The sequence below is a fragment of the Colius striatus genome, chromosome 4 (genome assembly GCF_028858725.1).
Source record: "Colius striatus isolate bColStr4 chromosome 4, bColStr4.1.hap1, whole genome shotgun sequence".
NCBI lineage: Eukaryota > Metazoa > Chordata > Aves > Coliiformes > Coliidae > Colius > Colius striatus.
In genome coordinates, this window is record NC_084762.1 from 73,957,196 (window position 1) to 73,982,258 (window position 25,063).

The window sequence follows — 25,063 nt, forward strand, 5'->3', positions numbered from 1 at the left end:
GTTGCAGGGTCCCTCTCTCGGGACAAGGCCTCTTCTGGGCATAAGTTTAATGAGCTGCTTTGTCGTGGGTTCCTCCCCACAGTTGCAGCTGTGGATATTGGGTCCCTTCCTCGGGACAGGGCCTGCTCCGGCCATAGTGATAAAGGGCCCCTCCTTCGGGACAAGGCCTCCTCCGGCCAAAATCACTGTCCCTGGCTCGGGGCCTTTAATGAAGTGAATCGCTGCCCCTGGTCCGGGGTCAGCTTTAGCAAAATGAGTTTCTGCCCCTGATGCGGGCTCATTATCAGAATGAGTCTGTACCGCTGATGCGGGGTCTTTAAAGAAATGAAAATAAATCTCAGCTTCACCAGTTCTCTCCATAGAATGCAGGGGAGTCTCTGCTACAGTACACCTCCTCCCTTTCATCACTGACCTTGGAGTCCGCATGGTTGTTTCTCTCACCGTTCCTACTCCTTGCACCACCACCAGCCAGAAGAAGAGAAGAAGGGGCAGAAGAAAGAAAGAAGATGGAGGAAGACACCTCCCCTTCCGGCTTCTTCTTAAAAAGTGATCGTGGAGGCGTCTAATTGGCTCAGCCCCAGAAGTGGGTCTGGCTCAGAGCTGGGGAGAGTTGTGAGCAACTTCTTACAGGAGCCATCTTTGCAGCCCCTTCCCCCTTACCAGAAAAGGCTGTCATGTCAAACCATGACATTCCACCCCTCGCCTTCACGAATTGCTTTTTAAGGAGGTGTTAAAAATCCACCCCTCGTCCCTTCACCAAAGGTAGAACCACTTAAAACCTCAATAGTCAGCAGTACAGTTCATGTTTTGCCCGTTACCACTCCCAATTAGTATCCTTGTCTCAAATTTAATCTGTAATGCTCCAAGTCCCACAGACTCGGGGCCCCACGTTGGGCGCCAATAATGTCGTGGTTTGGCCCAGCTAGCACAACAGCACCACGACAGTTTCTTGCTCGATGCCCCCATTCACCCCCACCCTCGTTAAGATGGCGGAGGACCCAGTGAAATGGGAGTAAAAAGATAAGCAAGATTGTTGTGGATTGAGACAAGGGCAGGGAGGGCTCACTGCCAATTATGGTTCTGGGCAAAACAGACTCCAGTACTCGACTTAGAGAGGAAAGTAGGAAAGTTTATTCTACAAGAAACAGAACGGAATAAAAGCAAAAAGGGAGTAGGATGATGAGAAAATTACAACCAGCACTTTAAGATCTCCCTCCCCCATCCCTCCTTTCTTCCTGGGCCCAGCTCACTGCTCCCGATATCTCTACCTCCTCCCCCCACAACGGCTCAGGGGGGCAGGGAGTGGGGGATGTGGTCAGTCTCTCACAGATGGGCTCTGCCGCTTCTGTCTTCTCAGATGAGGATGACTCCTGGCATTCTTCCCCTGCTCCAACACGGGGTTCCTCCCCCGGAACACAGTCCTTAACAAACTTCTCTGGTGTGGGCTGTTCCCAGCAGCTGTGGCTTCTGCCGATACAGGGTCCCTTCCTCGGGACACAGTCCTTGGTGAATATCTCTGACGTGGATTCTTCACCGCGGTTGCAGGGTCCCTCTCTCGGGACAAGGCCTCTTCTGGGCATAAGTTTAATGAGCTGCTTTGTCGTGGGTTCCTCCCCACAGTTGCAGCTGTGGATATTGGGTCCCTTCCTCGGGACAGGGCCTGCTCCGGCCATAGTGATAAAGGGCCCCTCCTTCGGGACAAGGCCTCCTCCGGCCAAAATCACTGTCCCTGGCTCGGGGCCTTTAATGAAGTGAATCGCTGCCCCTGGTCCGGGGTCAGCTTTAGCAAAATGAGTTTCTGCCCCTGATGCGGGCTCATTATCAGAATGAGTCTGTACCGCTGATGCGGGGTCTTTAAAGAAATGAAAATAAATCTCAGCTTCACCAGTTCTCTCCATAGAATGCAGGGGAGTCTCTGCTACAGTACACCTCCTCCCTTTCATCACTGACCTTGGAGTCCGCATGGTTGTTTCTCTCACCGTTCCTACTCCTTGCACCACCACCAGCCAGAAGAAGAGAAGAAGGGGCAGAAGAAAGAAAGAAGATGGAGGAAGACACCTCCCCTTCCGGCTTCTTCTTAAAAAGTGATCGTGGAGGCGTCTAATTGGCTCAGCCCCAGAAGTGGGTCTGGCTCAGAGCTGGGGAGAGTTGTGAGCAACTTCTTACAGGAGCCATCTTTGCAGCCCCTTCCCCCTTACCAGAAAAGGCTGTCATGTCAAACCATGACACATACTTAATTTTTTGCAAAAATCTTAGGAGCCTGTCTTTCTATGACCTGTTCTGCTGTTGGGAGAGGGGAACCACTGCCGTGTCCATGTAGGATTGTGTTTCAGCTGGTAAGGGCTTGTATGTGAGCAGGAGGGCTGTTCTCAGTTAATACAGGACATGAGCCCAGCCATGAGCCATAGGTCAGGTCTCTGAGCATCTCTGTTGGTCTGTGTGCACATGGTCTAGCTAAACAGATCTATATTCCCTTTCACATATCATTGACTGAGAATCAAGTGGCTGAGGCAGGTCATTTTGCCCTAGAAAGCTGCCCCTGTTGCCCATTTAATGGCCTAGACCACCGACTGTTCTTTTCAGCCAGAAAAACTTGACCTGTATGTAAATTTCTGAAACTTAATCTACATCTCAAAACAATTTCAGAAGCTGTTCAGCTAACTGCTTCATTTTTACTGTCTTCTTTCATTTTGGTTACTTAGTAAACAAAACGATTGCTGTGAACAAGCAACCCCATGGTAGTACAGGAGTTCAGTTTGTCATCATTTTTTCTTCAGTAACACCGTCTGTTGTAGGATGAAATTGGTCACCCAAATTGCCACTCAACTAAAAAAAATCAGCTTTTCTCAGGCATTTGAATTTAACTAAGATTGTTCACTGCCTCTGGCATCAGTTAAAATGAGAAGAATGAAATTGGTTTATATGTACAAAATGAAATAGGAGTTCTTGTATAATTAGTTTTTGTAAGTTTTTCTTTCTCTTCTTTCTTTTTGCCCAGTCTTCTACACAACTTTTTGTGATCTGCCTGTGGCATCCTGATGACTATGTGATTTTCAGGGCTCCTGAAGCCATGCAGCCTCCCTTGCATGTCTAGCCATGTTCAGGGGCTAGACTGGCTGATACTCACAGGATGCATAGCCGGAGAGAAGCTGACACATAACATCTCCAGCCATGTGCACAGGCTTAGTGTATGTGAGCTGCCAGTGCCCTGGGTGTTTTTGAATTTCGGTCCCCCTCTCCAAGTTCTGTGTCAGTTCAGGAATGTGTGGTTACCCTGGCTTTTGGCCTGTTAATGCATGTGGTATGCGAGTTAATTTCCTGCAGTTCTGTTCAGTCCTTTCATTTTTTCCTTTGCTTCTAATTTAGCTAGACTTGGGCTCTCAAATCTGCAGGGGTGCGATGTATTTTAATCCATCTCTAAACTTGCTTCCTTGGTTTTTGGTTAATGAAATTGTCTTGCATCTTCTTGTCTTGGGGTTAGGGAAAATATTTACTGATTGTCCAAATTTTTTCTCTTCTAATTGCAAGTAGTTTTTCAATGTTTTTTCAAAACATAAATCTTTGTGTTTCAGTGGAGTTTTTCCACATGATGATATAATTAAAGTAAAAATCCCTTTAAAATACATTAAATAAAGCTACAGTTAAATATTTAGGTGCAACAGATGAAACTCAGCATGTGTTAGTGACTGGGCCATGCAAGGTGCACTAACGAAGCATATCTTCTAGTTCAGTTTCATCAGAAAGGAATCTAGTACTGGTGCTCAGAGACTGCTCAGTGAAGAAACTAAAAAAGACTAATTCAGAAACTGAAAGGCTAATATGGACATACAGCATGGGTCTTTTAAGAAAATCATGTCATTTGCGTAATAGTTTAAACAGTTTATGGTGTAATTTCTATCGTAGTAGCCAGAGGTGTGCCCTTTGTGATATGAAGATTCACTCAATCAGTGCACGTTGTGACTCTTAATTATCAAATGGCAATTGCAAGAGCGAGCACAGGAACAGAGTCAAGGCCTTTTGTAAGCCAGGAAAGGCAAACTTAAGGATATTCACTGCATGTCAGCCAAGTAAGTCTTCTTGATGCTGATGTGTACATACAATCAAACATATTATTACTGTAAACTTTTTGAAATAAATGACTAAATCCATTGCCTTTTTGTCAATTGCACTGAGAATGATCTGTTTTGGATAGAGAAAGATACTGAGTTAAGTTTCCAGAAATAATGTTTTTCAAAGGATGTCTGGGGCACAAGAAATTTCTCTGAGTGTAAAAAGTAAACTATTTCTTTATTCCTTAAGTAAAAAAAAAATCTACTATCTTTTTTTTTTTTTTTCCATTTCATGTGCTAAGTTGGCATTTGAAATTTTCCTTGATTGCTTCTAATGTTATGTTCTTTGATAGTGGTGCATACTAATAAGAACAGTGCCACCACTCCTACTTCCAGGGAGCTAGCTCTTGATGGAAATACTGAAAATAGTTTGCCTATATTATGTATGGATTTGATGCCTTCATTTATTTACTCAAGAAACTTTCTTTGCTCATTACCATCCCTCACTGATAGAGTACCTGCTTTTATTATTGCCTTGTGTTTTGAGTTTTATACACACAGCGTGAAGTACTAAATATGTGTGTTGAAGAGTTATTTTCTTTCAGTGAGGAGAGTGCAGTTGCGGTCAAGGTAGTTTAGAACTGATCTCTGAGTGAATTGGACAACTGATGAACCTGTTTCTATCCTGCTTGATACTGTACATGCTCACTTTTGACACTGCAGATTGTTATAAAAATAGTCTTCTGAGTAGGCAGCATCTTCTGTTCACTTTGCACAGGCTTGAAGAATGTGTGAGGCATAAAGGTAGCAGAAAGCTGGGCAATAGCTGTGAATATGTGTAGTAATGCGTCATGACTGAGGTAATCAGGAGCACCACTGATTATTTGTGAATACCTTTCACTTATGGGATTAATATAGCAGCAGGAATTGTTTATGGAAACTATCTCAATGAGAGACTGTCCTAAGGCAATATCCTGTGGCAACAGGATACAGTGGTATTTTCTTCTGCTCTACTAAAGGAACAGGAGACAAGTGTAACAAGAGCAAATAAGAGCAGACCATGTTTTATCGGTCTCTGGTGTACTCATGGAAGATTCTAGTTATGTTTCATAGTGCTATGAATGTTGTCTTGCTACCCTTAGAGATATGAATTGGTAGTGTGCTGTGGGATTTATTTTCTTGCCCTGCACTTTGGGATTTTCCCTCCAGGATGTCTGTATATGTTGTCGACTGACAATTCATTAATTTTTACTTTGCTTCCTATGTTCCCTGAAGGCCAACATGCCAGACTACATTCTGCAGCACAGTCTTTGTGCTCACTCTCAAGCAAATCCTAGCTGTCAGCAGAGAACTTACACATCCTTGGAAGAGATGGAGCCTGTGCTTTAGGAAATGATCATAACATACAGTGAGTTCTTGATATTTGAGCAGTGATTAAGAGGCAAACTTCAGGTAACTTCATCATAGTGAGAAATCTGTAGATGATGTTTCTGAAATCCCTATCTTTCTTTGGCTTTTGCCAAACTTTTTTCCTATTTTTTTTTTACTACATGACTTTCTTTGCTGTTTTTTTTTTTTTTTCCTACTAAACATGGATCTATGTGACATCTGAAATTCAGAGTAATTTCTTACATCTGCCATAATTGTTTTCTTACGAAGTCAGTAAAATGCTCATGAGACTAACAAGTGCTTTCTTTACCTCCTCCTAGTTTTGGCTACTCCTGTTCAGGAATATATTAATGTAATTGAGAAGAATTTCTTCCATTCAGAATCTAATAATATAAGCAGCGTCCTGTAACTTTGCTAGAGGCAAGTAAAGGGCTGGTAAAATCTTTATCAATAGATTTTGTTATCCAGAAAGATGCTGTGAAGATAATGGTCCTTCTGAAATCCTTGCTTCCTCACCAATAACTTCCCATGGCAAACGTTTATCAATGTAGTACTCAAGGTTTGTTGTGGTTTTTTTTCCTTCTGGCCTACCTACTCTCCTTACATTACTCACTTATATATTTTGTTGGTGGCTAGATGGCCACCCAAATTACAAATAATATGTGTTAACTCTGGTCTTACTCAGGTACCATGAGGATACACTGATTAGATTTGGTAATATTCTACAGTTATTAAAATTTAAAGGAATAATTTTACTCTGTCTTTGCATTACTGGTTCATGTATATAAAGATACTGAGGGTATAAAACTGCCAAGTCTTGGCTTTCTTGTACTGATCTTTAAGGAGTTACAGCTGTGTTTCCTATGGGTTGAGCACCAGGAACTTTAGCAGTTTTCTATGATTTCCTGTTTTGCCCTAACCAGCTCCGGCTTTCTTTGTTTCTGCCAGCCCCTTCTAAATCTGCTTGAGTTACTGTGCCTACAAAAGCCCTGTTAGGAAGTTCAGAACCATCTGACATGTAATGTTTTGATCCATCAATTGCAGTTCTGTTTTAATGTTCTCACAGTATTCAGTTTTCTTGATTACCCTGATAAGTGTCTCACTAGTATATGACGACTATAAACGTATTGATTGAAGAAAAACCTGACAACGAAAATGCAGATAAACATTACTGAGAGAGGTCTGAGTAATGTAGTGGAAATTAATTATTTTCACTGCTGATAAGATCTGAGCAATATGTAAACTGTCATTTTGTTTTTCTGTCATTCTCTGTGCTTTTCTGTGTAAGTGCAGCACTGAGGACCTTATCTGGATTGTTCATCTCCAGAGCACATACCTCTGGACAACTGGAAGCTGTAAACAGTACTGAAATTGTTATGCCAGAATGGTACAGAATTGGTGTTTTGAATATCCTAACCTAATGCTCTCCTTTTCTCATGAAAAAAAAAAAACAAAAAACCAAAAAAGGAGAGTAAAGATTCTGCTCCAAGTATCAGAGAAACAACTCCATTAATTTCAAGTAATACGGTAATTTACTCTTTTATTTTGGTCCAGGCAATGATGAAACAGCTTGTACAGAGATCTACTGTATAGATTCACCTGCTTAATTTTGTTGTTTTCATATCTTATAATTGTTTTTTCCAGTTTGTGCTTCCCACTGAGTATTGTTTCTACTCCCTGTATTACTGAACATACTATTTCAGAATCCATTTGGTATTTTTCTTAATCGGATGATGTTCCTAAAAATTATCTACACACTTCAGAACAGTTTTAACTTGTATGTGTGAAAGTTTTATTTATGACACGTTGTATCTGTTGTAAAACATCTGAAGTATTTTTTTCAAAGTTTACTGCTGATTTCCAGAAGTGAACATGAGTTTATGTAGGGAATCTGGCTTGATTTGTGTCCTTCAAAATCTGTCACATGCCTGCAACAAAACGTTTTATTTTGATATATAACCTTTTACATACATCATGGAAACCAAACAGACAGACAAATATAGGTGTCATGTAGAAAACACATTTAATGTACTACTCCTAGTCACATAATCTTTCTTTTTTATGCCCCAGACATGCAGAGGATTTGGAAATGCTAATTCCTCATTTTGTTTTGCCTTATTTGCTTAAATGTGTGAGCAAACATGTATGGCTTGCTCCAAGATATTATATTTTCTCTTTACAAGAATACTTGCATTGTTTTTCAGGGGGTAGGGGGCCTCTTGTTATTGCTGGATTTTCCACTTCCCACAGTCTTCCTTGTGGCTTGTCCATATGGTAGGGTATTTCTGTGTTATTTCATTAAATCTTGTCTTCACATAGGATGGCTGAGTTAGCTCTCCTATGATGTATGTCAGGCATTGAATTATAAGCTAAACCTGTTTGTATGATGAAACCTCTTATTTATGGCACACAACTTTTGACTTGTTTTTTTAGGAAGTCAGAGCCAATTATTCAACAGTTGTTCTGAGTTGTTTTCTAAATGTAGCCTGATGTTGATGGCCAACAGTAATAATGGGCTCTTCCCTGTAGAAGTAATGTCTTGTGCTTTATAAGTGTAACATTTCAATTACTTTAATCCTTTGCTCTAGCTTTGTTTTCCCCTTCAAATCCAATCAGTCACAGGAGCCTCTCTCTTATCATGTCCATCTTGTTGAATCAAATACTAGTGCTTTGGTCTTGCCTGCAGGGTAGGGCTAAATGGTGAAAATCCTTCTCCATCTGGTTTATTAAATGAGAGGTGCCAACTCCTGTCTCTGCTCTGCCAGTGATGCCAGCTTTGATTGCTTGCCTGTTGTCCTCTCCTTCAGGCATCTTATGCTTTCACTCATTTTGTTTCTATATTTAGAAGAATGGTACAAAAACCCAAAGCTGTAACTTTCTCTTCCAAATTTCCTTTTTAAATCTAACCTTTGATTTGTTATTTATGGATTGTTCCCATATGTCATTAGCTGAGTAGGTGCCTAGGGTCTATGACTTCAGCTAAAATGTGTCACTGTTACCTTCCTTTTCTATTCACTGTGCTGAGGACTTCTGCATTGTCTTTCTAATATGAATATTGCTAATACTCCATGAAACAGAGAGGTGTTGTCTTTGATATGTTTTTGTTCATTATTATCAAGCAGGGTTGAGCTTTGACTGCAATGCCCGGATTTTTAATCTGCTGCAATCACAAAACAAGAACATTTATTCTAAGAATAAGACTTAGAAAATAACTACATGGTTTCTGATTTAGTTATTTCTATTTGGATTTCATCACATTAGTTTGCTGGTGTCTGTGAAGCACACAAAATATGCCTCAACAGGAGATATTGAAACTATTGTACTGTTTTGCTCTGAAAAATCCATATTGATTCTAGACATTTGTGCATAGGACAACAAAAGATACTTTTGTCAAGCAAGGGAGAATAATCATGAGAATTAACTAAAACCAGGACTTCTGAAGTTCCATTCATCACTCTGCCTTGTGCCCCCATGAGATCTGGATAATCATGGTAATTTCTCTCTTTCCCTGTTTGCAAGCAGTGGTGATATTTTTTAAAATCTTAATTTAGTTTAACACTCATACATTGTTTACTGGAAAGAAGACAACATTAAAAATTGACTCTTCTAAACTGTGAAGTCAATAGTAGATTGTACAATAATTTGCCTGTGCCAAAGCCAAGTAATGGTTGCATTATTACATAACAATGGGTGACTACTCCTGATCAATTCTATAACCATGTGTTTTTACTGTGACATGAAATGTAGTGGATTTGATTCTTAGCTTCTGCTGGATTGAGATTTCAGGTTGACCAAACAGGGATCTGAGGGAAGGCTCTGGCAGGAGGTGAATGACATTGGTCATGATCTTGATATATTGTATTTTCAAATGTAAATATTTAAAAAGAATTGTTTGACTGTGTTTCAAAGGATTTGTATTTTCAGTTCAGTAACAACTCACTGCGAGAGAGTTGAGGCTGCTAGAAAGAGCATGAAGGAGCTAGAATTTCATAAAAGTTAGAGCCGTTTCCTAGTAACAACAGCTCTTTATTATCAAGAACAACGTGAACTTTAGAAATCATGTCCTGGGACATAAATGCGATTTTGCCAAAAGTCTGAAGTTTGGAAAGAGTGAGCTCACAGGTGAGATGTAAGGGACGTTTTAGCTGTCCTTCTGTAATCTGTATATTGCCCCTTTTCAGCAAGTAGAGTGGGATCCTTCTTTGAGGACAGTCTGTATCTCCCTCTAAGTTTCTCTTCCTGCTGCCTTCAAAGAAGGAAACAATAACTTTTTGAGTATCCTACTTTCAGGTTTTGAAAAGGCTGCAGTTGCTGCTGGGGGGACATAGGAGAGACAAAAAGAATGTCAAAAGACCAGGCAGCTTGAGTGCATGCTCTGTATCTCCAGAAAAGTATTAGAGGCATATATGTTTGTGATCTAGCCCAAAGAGATTGGAGGAGGAATTCAACACTCTCCAAATGCAGCCAGCATCTGGAGTTCAGAATCCTAGGCTGACAGGTTCATCTGAGAGACTATCCAAGGCTGTAACTCCATAAAACGATGTGGATTTTTTCCATCTTCCTTTACTTAGCTTATAATGCTGACAATCTAGGAAAACAGTAATGGTGTGCTGCATGTCTGAGAGAATATTAGCATTTCAATCTTGCTAGAAGTACAATATGAATAGGAATACCCATGAGAAAACTTTAGCAGAGCTATTTGGAATAATTATTGCAGCTGCAATTTATTATTTTAGAAGTGTAACTGTTTTTCAGTGCCTAAAATTAGGTTTTAGTCATGTAATTCTTTGTATGGTACTTCTCATTAACAATCAGTGATAGATTCCTTTAACTCTTTCCAAAATAGAGCAGTATCTTTTATTCCTTTGCTATTTCAGTGTTACTTAGTGGAATGACTTAAGAGTTAGTGAAAAGATGGTAGAATCCAGACAAATGCAAAAAGATGACAAAGATTGTAAAGCTTCCAGGTAACGCTTGTCCATATAAGTTTTGTAAGAAACAAAAAGAAAATGCCTTTATTTTCTCTGAGAGTGTCCCCCGTTCAGTTTAAGTGTCTAAATTGAAACAACTAGTGTGATTGGTCATACTTGTAACACAAAATTTTTAAAAATAATTATTTAAAATGCTTTATTTAAAATCACAAGATGAGTGTCAGCTCATCTTGTGATATGATTGGCTGTATATCTGTATAAACAGATGATATGTAAAATACGATGTGGTTACCTTTAGGTTCATCTATCTCATGAAAGAAAACGTAATGGAGTGACCTGAGTGTTTTGGAAGTTTGATATGCCTGAGTAATTCTTGGGCATTAGATAAAGTATCTGTGAGGTTTGCAGGGGCTTTCAGTCCAAGTATATTTGTGGCTGAGAAGTTCTAACCACAAATACACTCCTCAGTTTTTCAAGACATCACAAGGTTAGCAGAGAGCAGAACTTGTGAGCTGGACAGCCTGACTGTTGAGGCTTCAGAAGGATGCTCCTAAATTAGTTAATCTCTTGCAAATGTTTAACAAATCATAACTTTCCAAGAAGATGTTTTATCAGCATTTTTGTAGCCAGGCCACTCAGTAGTTTCATAGCTCCAGCAGCAAGAAGTGATACCATGTGATTTTGCAGTGTATTGTGGATCATGTCAACCATCAACTGTTCATTGCAGGTCAACAGTTCAGTGATTAAGTTGTGAACCAAGAACTATTCTGTTAAACCAGCAGTTTTGTTAAGACTGGTATTAATCAAATTCACCTGCAGGTTAGTGTACTCTTACCTTCATGTAGATGAAACCACACGATGCCTGCTTTGAGAGCTGGGTGTACAGAGGCTTTGCAATCTGCAAATGATATTTGGGCTGCACTTAAGTGCTTTAAACTATGTAATAGGTAACGTGCACACCTTCAGATTTGTTCTGTAGAATTCAGTATCTGTTTAAAGACAAGCTACAATTGAAACAAATGCCATTTCCAGAGAATAATTTAAGTAACTTCACTATGCTTACACGAAAGTGCAGTACAGAGTATTTTACAGAAACATATTTCCACTTGACAGCTGCAAATTAGTTCAACCTGAATGTATTAGCTTATAAAACACAGCTCTGCTTCTAAAATTATATGATATACTTCTTTTTAAATAGATACAGTTTTAGACCAGATTTTCTATTTGTATTATTCGTGAAGTTGTATACACGGTTTCAGTGTTAATGCTAATTACTAACAATCAGTAAGATAACTTTCCTGCATAGTGTTCATCGGGGGGGGGGAAATCATTCCTAGTTAGCATCTGAGTACTGTGAAGAAAATTCCCACTTTTTACTCTCTTAGGGTCTTGGAGTGTTGTCCTACGTGGGCTTCAGTGTGTCCGTGTCTTGTGCTCCAAGGCTGTGGTGTGTGCACAAGTCTATGAGTGTTGGTGACTCACTGCAGACTCTTCTTAGTGCAGGCTGTCTGAGCAGAAGAATGAGCCTCAGGTCAGATGGGTGAGGAAGAAGCAGGGAAGCTCATGGTCCTTCCTGAAAGCCGCCTTCTCCTCAATCTACAGAGGTAGGCTCAGAGAACTGGCATTCCCATGGCTGTCCCTATTCAGGTAGTCAGGAATCTCATCATGACGCTAAATCCTGTTCACATTCTCCACCACCCCAATTCATCTGATCTGACAGGCTGTGTGCCGATATCTCTTGGTTAAGATCTGAAAGCATTTATGTATTTATATTTATTTACAGACTGTAAAAGTCATGATCATTCTTGTACATTCCAATAAAAGCTTCCAGCCTGCAACCTTCTTCCAACAACATTTTCCTCAGCAACATGGATCTACCAACTGAAAAAGGAAAGAAAATTGTATTGTTTGAAACAGTGTCTCTTGCAGCAGAGACCCTCCTAGGAACTTTTTATTAGATATTAAAGAAATCCATACAATCTGAGAGTGGGATTGCAAATAATCTGTTCTCTCCTCGTCAGCCGATGATGGGGAAAACATCTCCGAGATTAAATACAAAAGGCACAAACCTTCAAACAAGAAGCAAAGTAATAGAAGTATATAGTATTGAAGAGCACAACCAGCTTGATACTTCAAACAAAACCGTTAGAAAGTGTTGCCATTTGACAGCAATTTCTCTTTTCCTTTTAGGGAACAAAAATTACTTGAGTTCTCGAGACTTAACTATTTTCTCAGGAAACCCCTACATTCTGTTCCTCATGGCAGCTGCTGTGTACCGGGTATTCTTCCTGCAAGCTCCCAAAGAAACCAGCAGCACGGGGAGATCACCAGAACTGATTCAATCATTCTCCCAGCTATGGTGTGCACTGGAAAGATTAATTTTTTTCTCAGCCTGACATTTTTCTTTTCCCAGACACAACACTTAATTGCCAGGAAGGGAGCTGTTCAGAGGAAACATGTACCTATTGGGACATTTTGTATTTCATCTGATGTAGGTTATGAAGCTGTTGGAAGAATCTGCCACAGTCAACAAACACAGCTGAGGAAAGAATGTTCAACACTTAGCATGACATTTTGCCATACTGCTCAATCCTAGTTCTCAGGAGTTATTATAATATTATAATAAACTTATTATAATGTTAGAATGAGTTTTAAAACTAAGTTCTCTTCCTGAAAGGATCTCTTCTGTTTACAGACGATTTCAAGTTTGAACCTAAATAATTCAGGGTGTATCTGTAACTTTGGAAAGACTGGCAAGACTTACCTGAGTTTTGAAAATAAAACCATACCATTTTATTAGAGGATGAGTTTAAGAAATCAGTGTAATGGACTACTAGATAAAGTATCCTTATCACTGAAGCATTTCCATTGCATTTATGTTACATGAGTGTTGTATGATATGTGAACTAGATAGGCAAATATAATGATTAGGTTATGTTAAAATATTTCCGTTCATGTAACACTATTAAAATATCTCACCTGAGAGAAAAAACAAGTGATACTCCCTCTGTGTTGTTTTTGCTATCATACTTTTTATTTTTTCACCTGATTCTTTTTTGTTTGTTTGTTTCTTCCCCCTTTTACTGAAGTTAATGGAAGATTTACCACAGATTTGCAGTGTAAACAAGGTTATACTCACAAGCAGCAGAAAACATGACTAGATTTCCCCATGTTCTTCCTGGGATTTACTTCCATGCCATCTATGGTGATAATACTCAAGTTATTCTAATGACTAGTTTTCTCCTTGTGTCCACCTACATAGTTGCCTTTGGTGCTAAGATACTATTCTATTGTCTTCAGAGACCTGTCCTTCCCATCTATATCTTGTTTTTTTTTCCTAGACTGCCTTTGTGTTCCTGTTGACCATTAAGTCTTACTTTTTATGCTTTAAAATTGTATCTCCATGACGTTTTGTTGGGAAAAGCTTTTCCTAAATAAAACTGAGTTTAAGATACATTTGTATTTCAGATTTTTGATGGAAGACAGTGTGAAAAGTGTGTACTGCTCTGCATGGTGTGTGATAAGGGAAGGGAAGGGAAGGGAAGGGAAGGGAAGGGAAGAAGAAAAATTACATCAACACTCTCCTCTGTGAGTTTTAAACTTCCCTTTGCCTCCTTTCAGACCTCACTCCCCTCTATTTACCTCTGTGGTCAGCTGAATAAAAGTAAGAAGTTTTATGGTGGGTAAGATCAGTATCCTCCATCCCTACCTTTTTCTTTCATCTTACTGGAAACATTAGCTGTGTGTTACTCTTTACTATGACCACCTTTCAAAAGGAGGAGGAACCTCCTCGTACTGTGCTGTAATATATTGTATTCAATGCCAGAGGAGGCTCAAGTTTCTGGTGTGACTTAGGGTATATGCCTGTGTATGGGAGAGCTTGACCTTCCCCTCTATTTACTCAAGCAATGAAGCAGAGTCTCGGAAACACTGGTATGATGTTTGATCCTACCCTGAAAGCTCTGATGCTTCTTCACACCTCTCTGTGCTTGATAGTTTAAATTTAAGAATTCCTTATCTATAATATCAAACATCATTGCATGGAGAAGATTTGAAGGCCAGATCAGTATTCTAGACAGCTAGTTGTTATTTGGTTTGCTTATGTACTGCTAGCCCTGTGATGCTGCTTTGTCTGATTCATGGCTTTCCAAACAAAGAATATATTTTGTTGTTGTTTTGGGGGTTTTTGTTTGGATTTATTTATATCCTTCCTGTAGGTATAAAATTAAACATCTGCTTCCAGTGAGAATCTTTCAATTTGTACTGTGTGCTCAGTAGTCTCTGGTGGTAGAAGAGTCACTGAAGATGTAAATATGGCTTCTACTCAATGCTGGGAAGCCAGAAGTTTGACAAAAAAATAAAAAGAAGCCTCACAAAGCCAGAAGCCTTGCAGCTGCTGGCGATTAGGATTGACTTTGGCGTTCCCTTCAGGAGCCCTGTGCTAACATACCTATGGTAGCATGGAGCAGGCAGCTGTGTTTTCACAAGGCAGGGATGTAAACACAGGAGGAGGGAGCTTGATTGCTCATACTGAGCAGGAGGCGGCCAAACAGGTGTATTGCTTAAATGGATCCCTTAAGGTATTGTCAGCTGCTGGAGAGTCATTCTCATGACTGTAAGATACAGAAAGTTTCTTTTTCAGTTGAAGAGCAGCTAATGCAAGTCTTCATTTCCTACAGACATTTGGAAAGGACTGTGCAGACTTTTCTACCTTCCCAGCAGTTGGATAGTCCCAGAGTGGAACTCATTGGAATTGCTTAATTTGATCATTTTACCATTCACAGTTGTTTCCTGCTTCTTGTTTGACAAACTATATCTAATCTATGCTATTTTTTAAAGATTTCTATGGTTATCACAACTCCCTTGATGCATGTAGTACCAAATGTTGTAATGAAACACAAAAAATACACATTAGTTGCCTTCAGTAGCCTAGCACATATGTAATTACATCAATTGCTTGTTTGGTAATATCTAATTTTAATGAGTGCCTAGCATTAATCAGATACCATTTTCTAAATGTTGATTTAAATGGAGTCCATGAATCATAGAATGGTAGGATTAGAAAGGATCTTTAGACATCATTTAGTCCAACCTCCCTGCAGAAAGAAGTAAAGAGTAATGCTGTACCTTTTTTCAAAGGGAATTTTCCTTGGTAAGCCAACAGTTTCTGAAGTCTCTCTTACACTTTATTACACTTTTGCAGATGCTACATCAACTAAAGGCTGGTACAAAGTAATCTAGAAGAGACTGTACAACTAAACTCTGAATAGTCTATCCTTGGTAACAGACTGCAATATTATTAATTCCATATTTGTACCACATCTTAAATTTGCTGCTTAATTTCTTCACATTTTTTGGAGCATATTCATTTTGTTTCAAATTTGTCAGTCTTGCTATTATTTCAACTTACTGTATACCAACAAATGAAATCCTAGAAAGCTGATACAAGAAGCAAACAAAGCATGAAAAACTTGGGACAAATTATGACAGAGACACAAAGTTAGTCTGAATGTATTTATTTTTTATCTTGTTGAGTGAACTTAAATGGGAAATAGTCTTGATTTTAAGTTTAAAAACCTGATTCTTCTGAGAAGATTAACAATATTTTGGCCATTTTGACTAGTTCTGTTACAGCTTGAACTCTCTATCCAGATGACAGTGAGAAACTTGAAAGAATGTACAAAGTCTGAGTATGCACAAGGACAAGTTTTGTTTTGTAAGGATTTTATGGTGCTGGAAAAGGGAATTTTCTTGAACAGAGTTCAGCCCTTGCCATGCTGCTCTTGACAAAGAGAAAGATATAGGAGTGAGGCATTCATGAGTAGCTGCTCTTGACAGCTAAGCTGAGTGAGATCAAGATGTACAGTTTTCCTTCTGCTCTGCTACAGGATATTCCATCACTCTTTGAGTGCAAAGCTTTGCATTTGAGGGGGTTTCCTGTAATATGTAGCTTATACAAGCGAAATACCAGAAACAAAGTATGGAGAGGCTGTGAACTTATTACCAAGAGTTAAGGCTGTGATCTTGCTATAAATATAGCTAGTGATTAATCTAGTCGTATTTCCATGCAGGAATGCATTTTATGGTTTAAGTCAATAACAAACTAGTTGACCAGATAAATGTTTAGTTTACATGTGGTTAGTACGGTGGATATGGCATGAGTCCTGTAGAAAGGAGGTGATCATGTATGTAATTAGTCTCACAATGTGTTTATATGAGTGAGTAAACTAAGGATACTTAAGAACGTTATTTTGTATTTCCCAACTCTAGATTGCTTGATGAGGTTGGTGTGAAGAATGGATGTTTGTATACATTATGGTTGAAGTAGATCTTTGTAAGCTTTTATGTAATCATGTTTTGGTCGTCCTCACTCCTCATCAGACTTGTTCTCCAGACCCTTCACCAGCTTTGTTGCCTGTCTCTGGATACCGTTCAGCACCTCAATGTCCTTCTTGTAGTGAGTGGCCCAGAACTGAACACAGTATTCAAGGTGTGGTCTCACCAGTGCTGAGTACAGGGGAGCAATCACTTCCCTGGTGCTGCTGGCCACACTATTCTTGATGGAAGCCAGGATGCCATTGGCTTTTTTGGTCGCTTGTGCACACTGCTGGCTCACATTCAGCTGGCTGTCGATTAACGCTCCCAGGTCTTTTTCCTTGGGGAAGCCTGTAGTGTTGTCTGGGGTTGTTGTGGCCCGAGTACAGGACCCAGCAAGGACTGGGTCTTGTTAGACCTCATACAATTGGCCTCAGCACATCAATCCAGCCTGTCCAGGTCCCTCTGAAGAGTCTTCCTGTCCTCAAGCAGATCTACACTCCTGTCCAGCTTGGTGTCATCAGCAAATTTACTGAGAGTGCACTCATCCAGATCATTGATAAAGATGTTAAACAGAACAGTTGTAGTTCTTCTCTGGGACTCTCTGGGCCTGGCCATTCATCCAGTTTTCCACCCAGTGCAGAGTAGGTTTGTTCAAGCCATGAACAGCCAGTTTCGCCAGGAGGATGTTGTGGGAGACTATGTCAAAGACTTTACTAAAGTCCAGGAGGACCACGTCCACAGCTTTTCCCTTATCCACTAAGTAGGTCATCTTGTCATAGAAGGAGATCAAGTTGGTCAACAGGATCTGCCTTTCCCGAAGCTATGCTGGCTGGACCTGAACCCTTGGTTGTCCTGTATGTGCCTCAGGATGGCACTCAGGTTGATCTGCTCCATAACCTTCCCTGGCACCAAGGTCAGACTGACAAGCCTGTAGTTCCCAGAATCCTTGTAAACTTCATATAATCATGGTTTTTTGGTTTTGTTTTGTGTTTTTTCTTTCAGTCATGTTAGAGTTCTTGTGTTGGCATGCTTGATTCTTCCCTTAGGAGATTGCTATCTTTTTCAGAGGCTTCAACCTCAGATTTGTTTTCTGTCAGAGCATCCAGTTTAGCCCAAGGCACTGGTTCTCACAGTTTATTTGTCCTTGGGCATTTTAGCTGTTCTTGGATACAAGGGTTGGTAGTCCAGGAACAAAGGAATGAAGCATGCAAGGTCAGCTACCACAGTAACAAGAGTTAGAACTGACCTCATGCCAGCAGCACATCTTTTTATCCAGACCTTTTGATTTCTTCACATTTGAATATTTAACTGAGAAGAGAAACCAACTAGCTGCCTCTTGACTTTTTTATCCTTCCTTTGCACTTTTCAGTAAGATGGAAGCCACATTTGTTTCTAACCGATCACTTGATGAGCACTTCTAAGTGAGAAAGTGCTTTATTTTTTGGAACCTTTTCTCTGCTTTGCTATTCATACTGTGATACTTTTCTTAGAGACTTTACAAGATGTGAAATCTAGGGGTTTATCAAAAGCAAAACTTAGCCACTTTATTTATCAGAATCTTGTTGGCTGTTGAACAGGAATGCCAAGACCAAATGATGATGAGTTTTTATTATTATTAACAGATTTATAAGGGATTAAACTAGCCAGATAAAGTGATCCAGTAGCTGTAAAATCAGAACAGGTGCTTTTGATGAATTAAAAAAACCCCATAATAACAGAACCACCCAGCCCCTCATCTCTACTAAACACCAAGCTATGGTATTGAAGTATGGGTATGTTTGATATCGAATGGCCTAGTTACCCTTCAGGTTTTGCAAAATGCATTCAGGATTTGCTGCATGACAGCATTTTCAGAGAGAGTATGGATTTGAAGCAACAGACTCTGACATCACTCCCAGGTGTTAGTAGAGACACTTCTTGGTTACCTGTAGGTACCAGTGTTGCAAAGATGAATGTTGGTCTGAGTCAAGGTTGCTTTGTGATCTCCCTAGTTGGTTTTATGCCACACTTTTTTTTTTTTTTAAAGGGCAGGTGATGGTAAAGTCAGATTTTTTTTTTTTTAAGTAAAATCCATTTTCTTCAGAAAGAATAGCCCCAGGGTCATGTTTGTTCTGACTTAGTGGGAAAAAAAATCTTCCTCTCCCACCCATACAACTTTTTTCTCTTGAATTACATCCTCTTCACCTGGATTTGAGCCAAACTCAGGACTGTTTCTCTCCCTCTTCATCTACTACACACATACTCATTTCTTTTCTATTTTGTTTAGGTAATTCTTGCCATATGGTCAGCAGACTTTCCAGTGTTTTATTGTCTCTACCTGAAATGGGCTTAATGTACTTAGAATATTTTTGTGTGCACTTTGCCACATTATGAAGCAATTTATTATGTAGATATATTTAATACATTGCATATTTTGCATGCATGTAAACTTTAATCAGGTATAATCAAGGATGCTTAGTGTTTGCCACAAATGTTTTCTATGGGAGTTCATCTTGTCCATTCCCTTCGGTTCCCAGTATCCTCTGAACAGTTACTGGCTCTGCCTACCTCTGCCAAAATATCTTAATTTGGGCAGGTGGCTTTACCTGTGTAAACATGCATGCTGTGTAAGTATGCATGCATCTCAGTAGGCTGTCAGAAACTTCATTTACAGTTGTGTTGGAGCATTGGGGTTGAGCATAGTAAAGAAATGTAATTGCTACTTACATTGGACAAACAAATACAATTTTAGGGGCTTCTTTTGTTGAGCATCTGGGAAATAACAAGGAGAGTGAAATCAATACAGGTGGTGATAAAACTTGAATTACTTTAGTTCAGTGTACAGGGCATGTTAGTACTAAGACATAATCTTGCCAGAAGATACAGGTGAATGGATTAATTTAAAATGAGCAGAAACTGTTTGTTTCCGCTCAGTTGTGGAATGTAGGGGTTTTCTGAACATTAATATATGAAATTTTCATCTCTTTTTCTTCAATATGTCATTTATTTTATGTTTTCTGGAAAGTCTCCTGGTTTATATGCTTGGGTATCACAGAATGGCAGGAGTTGGAAGGGACATCCAGAGATCATCCCGTCCAACTTCCCTGCTAAAGCAGGTCCACCTAGATCAGTTCACACAGGAATGCATCCAGATGGGTTTTGAGAAGGAGACTCCACACCCTCCCTGGGCAGCCTGTGCCAGGGCTTCCTCACCTGAACAGTAAAATATTTTTTCCTTATGTTTAAATGGAACTTTTTGTGTTCCAACTTTTTTCCATTACCCCTTGTCCTGTCATGAGATACCAAAGAAAAAAAGTGATGCCTCAGCCTCCTGACATCCACCACTTAGATATTTGTAATATTTGTAAATACCTCCAAACACTCAAAGAAATACTACACATGTGCAGCAAATTGTCACAGTTTAAAAGCTGGGAGGAGGAGGAGGCTGTCTATTTTTTCAGGGACAACAGAATAGAAAAAATAGATAAGATCTGAACATATAAGTCTATTTGAGTTTATCCCACCCAGGTAGGATTATGTGGCATAAGAGATTATGAGTACCAGGGTAAGTAACTTTAATTTCAAAGATGAGTTATGGGTCACTCGACTTGCAAAGCTTAGAGGGAGAAGGGGCACCAGCCTTTGTGTGAGGTGCAACTGTAAGCAACAGAGAACAATAATTTCCTAAGCTGTTGCAATCAACAATAATAAACAGATCTACCTACATTTTGTAACTGATTTTTAATGTTTGCTTTTAAAGAAATGTTTATACATATCTACTTTGTGGGTTATACTATTGATTACAATATGACTTGCTCTTGCTGAGAAGGATTTCGTCTTCTAAACAGAGCTGAACAATGTCTCGCATTTTACTTTATATTGCTACAAAGTGTATTTCTGCCCTTCTCCTCAGCACGTCTCCAGGAATTAAGAGGGATTTTTCCAGTTGAGAAGACTTAATAATCCCCTCAATTTAAAAAAAGAAAAAAAAAAGTGTTTCAATGTATTAAAATATGTGTCTGCTGCCATAAGTAGGCTCATAGGTGAAATTTTTCATGTGTTGGACATGGTTCTGGGCAACCCTCTCTGGGTGGCCTTGCTTGAGCAGGGAGGTTGGGCCAGATGTCCCTACCAACCTCAACCATTCTGTAATTCTGTTAATAATGTACAGATAAAGAGTAATAAAAACTGTAACAGCTAATGTGAGGAATGTCTGTAATGTTTTGAAAGCTTGTACTCTAAGTCTTCTTAAAAGAATAACATAATGTAAGAAAAGATATAATTTAACTTTAGAGATTTCCTTTGTCAACTTAATTCACTGGCATTTCAATGATAAAGCCAGAATTTAGTAACATAGACAAATACACAAATAACATATTCATAAGAATATTGAAGAAAACTCTAGATGACTGAATATTTTATATGTTTTGAAAACACCTCTGGAGTAGTGACTGAAATGTGAGAATTGCAAAGTAGACCTGAAATAAAAGGTTGCAGATGTATTATTTTAACTTACAGATTTACTACAGAGGATGGCTGGTGCTAGAGAACTGCTTATTCACAGTTATTATTAGGATCCTAATATTTCAATGCACAATTCTAATCTTGTTTTAGGATTTGGCATGTGTAACTGTATACCAGTCAATATTTGATCATTATTGTGATATCAGAATGGTTCTCAAGTGTTCATTGAGTCTGTCCTCTTGAAATAAAAGTATTTTTATTCCTTTTTTTTTGTTTTTCCCTGTCTGTGAAACACAGAAGTTTCTTTGTTCTCATTTTACAAGTAGGCACCGAATGATTTAATGTAGGAAGTAATTGCAAATTTGGTTCTACATCTAGATCTTGATGCTCTTTTTCTCCCCCATACATGTTTTTTCACCATATCTGGGTTTATATACAGCTTCACTTTAAAGCACTGACTTCAGCTACAGCTGTAATGCTCAGTACTTCTGCAAGTCGGATCCAAAGATCCCAATAGAAGCACCAGAAAATGAGAAATATGTAAATAATGGCCAAACGTTAAAAAAAAAATTAAAAAGAAAGAAACTTGCTAAGGAACTTGTCCATTGCTTCGTAGTGATCCTGTGAAGTTAGATGTGGAATTCCCACTCCAGTTAGTTCTGCAAACAGCAGTGGCAAAAGGAGCCTTTGGAAGGGAAATGTTTACTTTAAATAGTCATGAAACCATCTGCAGTTTTCTTAGAGGAGAGAAGTTCATCTATACTACACAGTGAATGTCACAGGAACTTTGTTGTTATTTTGAGTTGTTCAGTTTTTTGTTCAGGCATAAGAAACTGTTCAGTTGTTCAGGCATAAGAAACTGAAGTGCATACTTTTCTTCTTCTTTGTGTTATTTATGTAAAGTTAATTGTTTGGGTTTTGGGTTTTGATATTTTTTTTAGTTCTCTTTCATCTACAGATAGTGGTTGGAGCCTTGAGTCTATTGAGAAGAAATGAAAGTGTGGTTTTTAATGGTCATCTTATTTTTCCTGAAGGCCTTCATATTAGTGTTCTTCAAAATAAATCTCTAGTCTGATGCTGAAATCACTGAATTTGTGAATTTTAATTTAATTACTTGTCACAGAGAAAAAAAATCTTTTTTTACAAATTGTTCACTTACTGGCTTTTCATTGATTTTCTTCCTGGTAAAGCACTGAAGGAAGTGTGATATCAGAGCATTTACTATTGTAGTGTCAAAGAATGGCAGTGACCCAACTAGAGTTGGCACACAATAATTTTCCAGACATATAGAATGGTAACAGTCAGATGATCTAATTAGTATAAAACCCCTTGATGTATTTTATCAGAAAGTTTATTTAAAAAGAGGAGATATATCCTTTTTGAGAGTCTACTGTGAATGGTAGGGAAAGTATTCTTGTAAATAATTCTATGATAATCATTATAACTTATGACACTAAGTTGTTAACACTGTATTTATATTTTTCTTTTCACAGCCCACATACTGGATGGCAGAATTACCAGCCTGACGTGCCCCAGATTCCTACTGCTTGCATCTCTGTGGAAGATGCTGAAATGATGTCACGAATGTATTTACGGGGCACTAAGATCATTGTGCACCTGCAGATGGGGGCTAAGACCTATCCAGACTCTCCTTCCTTTAACACCGTGGCAGAGATAGTTGGAAGCAAGTACCCAGAGCAGGTGAGTGAGAACATGCAAAAATAAACTTATTTTGTTCTTTAAAAATACAAAAAAAACAGACCCAAAGAACAGCCTTCCCTAAGAAATCCCTGGAACAAGTAGTTCTTATTCACCTACTCTTCTGTATTTCAGATATCTTTGCTTTTCAGGCCTTTTCAGGTAGCAGGTTTCATAGAATCATAGAATGGTAGGATTGGAAGGGACCTTTAGAGATTATCCAGTCCAACTGCCCTGCCAAATCAGGTTCACCTAGACCAAGTCACACAGAAATGCATTCAGGTGGGTCTTGAAGACCTCCAAGGAAGGAGACTCCACACCCTCCCTGGGCAGCCTGTGCCAGGGCTCCATCACCCTCACAGTAAAATAGGGTTTTTAATGTTTAAATGGAAGTTTTTGTGTTCCAGCTTCATCCCATTACCCCTTGTCCTGTCACTAGCTACAATAGAAAAAAGGGATGCCCCAATCTCCTGACACCCACCATTTAGATATTTGTAAATGTTAATGAGATCCTCCCTCAGTCTCTTCTTCTCCAGACTAAACAGCCCCAGTTCCCACAGCCTTTCCTCATAAGGAAGATGTTCCAGACCCCTGATCATCTTGGTGGCCCTGTGCTGGACTCTCTCCAGAAGTTCTGTCCCTCTTGTGCTGAGGAGCCCAGAACTGGACACAGGACTCCAGATGAGGCCTCACCAGGGCACAGTAGAGGGGGAGAAGAACCTCCCTTGACCTGCTGGCCACACTCTTCTTGATGCATCTCAGGTTGCCATTGGCCTTCTTGGCCATGAGGGCACATTGCTGGCTCATATTTAGCTTATTGTCAATCAGGACTCCCAGGTCTATCTCTGCAGAGCTGCTCTCCAGCAGATCGACGCCCAGCCTGTGCTGGTGCATGGGGTTGTTCCTTCCCAGATGCAGGACTCTGCACTTGTCCTTGTTGAACCTCAGGAGGGTCCTCTCTGCCCAACTCTCAAGACAGACAAGATCCCACTGAATGGCAGCACAGCCTTCTGGGGAATCAGCCAGTCCTCCCAGTTTGGTGTCATCAGTGAACTTATTGAGAGTACACTCTGCCTCCTCATCCAGGTCATTGATGAAGATGTTGAACAAGACTGGCCCCAGAACCAATCCCTGTGGAACTCCACTGGCCACAGGCCTCCAACTCAATTCTGTGCCATTGATCACCACCCTCTGAGCTCTGTCATTCAACCAGTACTTCACTGTCCACTCATCCAATCCACACTACCTGAGCTTTCTGATGAGGATGTTATGAGAGACAGTGTCAAAAGCCTTGCTGAAGTCAAGGTAGATGAATTTCTTCACTGTGAGAGTAAGGGAGCACTGGAACAGGCTGCCCAGATGCATTGTTGAGCCCCCTTCTCTGGAGACCTTTAAAATGATGATGATCTTTTGAGGTCCCTTCCAACCCTTAAGATTCTGTGACTCTGTGACATCCACTGCTCTCCCCTCATCTGTCACTAAATCACAGAATCCTAAGGATTGGAGAGATCATCTAGTCCAACCCTCCTACCAGAGCAGGACCACCTAGAGTAGGTCACACAGGAACTCATCCAGGTGGGTTTTGAATGTCCAGAGAAGGAGACTCCACAACCCATCTGGGCAGCCTGTTCCAGTGCTCCATCACCCTCACAGTGAAGAAATTCTTCATTATATTTCTTTGGAACTTCTCATGTTCCAGCTTGTACCCCTTGCCCCTTGTTCTGTCATTGGACATCATTGAGAAGAGCCTGGCTCCATCCTCCTGACACCCACCCATTACATATTTGTAAACTTTAATGAAATCACTCCTCAATCTTCTTCAAGCTAAAGAGCCCCAGCTCCCTCAGCCTTTCATCATAAAGGGGACGCTTCACTTCCTTCATCTTTGTGGCCCTGTGTTGAACTCCCTCCAGCAGCTCCCTGTCCTTCTTGAATTGGGGGACCCAGAAGTGGACACAATATTCCAGATGGGAATATTGTCTCACAAGAGCAGAGCAGAGGGGGAAGAGAACCTCTCTCGACCAGTTGCTCACTTCTAATACAACCCAGGATGCAATTGGCCTTCTTGGCCATGAGGACACATTGCTTGCTCATGGCCATCCTGCTGTTCACCAGCACCACTAGATCCCTTTCCCCTACACTACTCTCTGAGTTCATTCCCCAACTTGTACTGGTACATGGAATTATTCTTTCCCGGATGCAAGACTCTACACTTGTCCTTGTTGAATTTCCTTA

General features: G+C 39.9%; 1 protein-coding gene across 2 annotated transcripts in view; it reads left to right on the forward strand.

Moving 5' to 3' along the window:
- CPQ (carboxypeptidase Q) overlaps positions 1 to 25,063 on the forward strand; it is a 173,617-nt gene that overhangs the window by 43,619 nt on the left and 104,935 nt on the right. For both annotated transcript variants that reach the window (XM_061995505.1, XM_061995503.1), the window contains exon 4: positions 22,624 to 22,831. In XM_061995505.1, the coding sequence (XP_061851489.1) occupies positions 22,624 to 22,831 (208 nt within the window). The remainder of the gene's footprint in view (positions 1 to 22,623; positions 22,832 to 25,063) is intronic.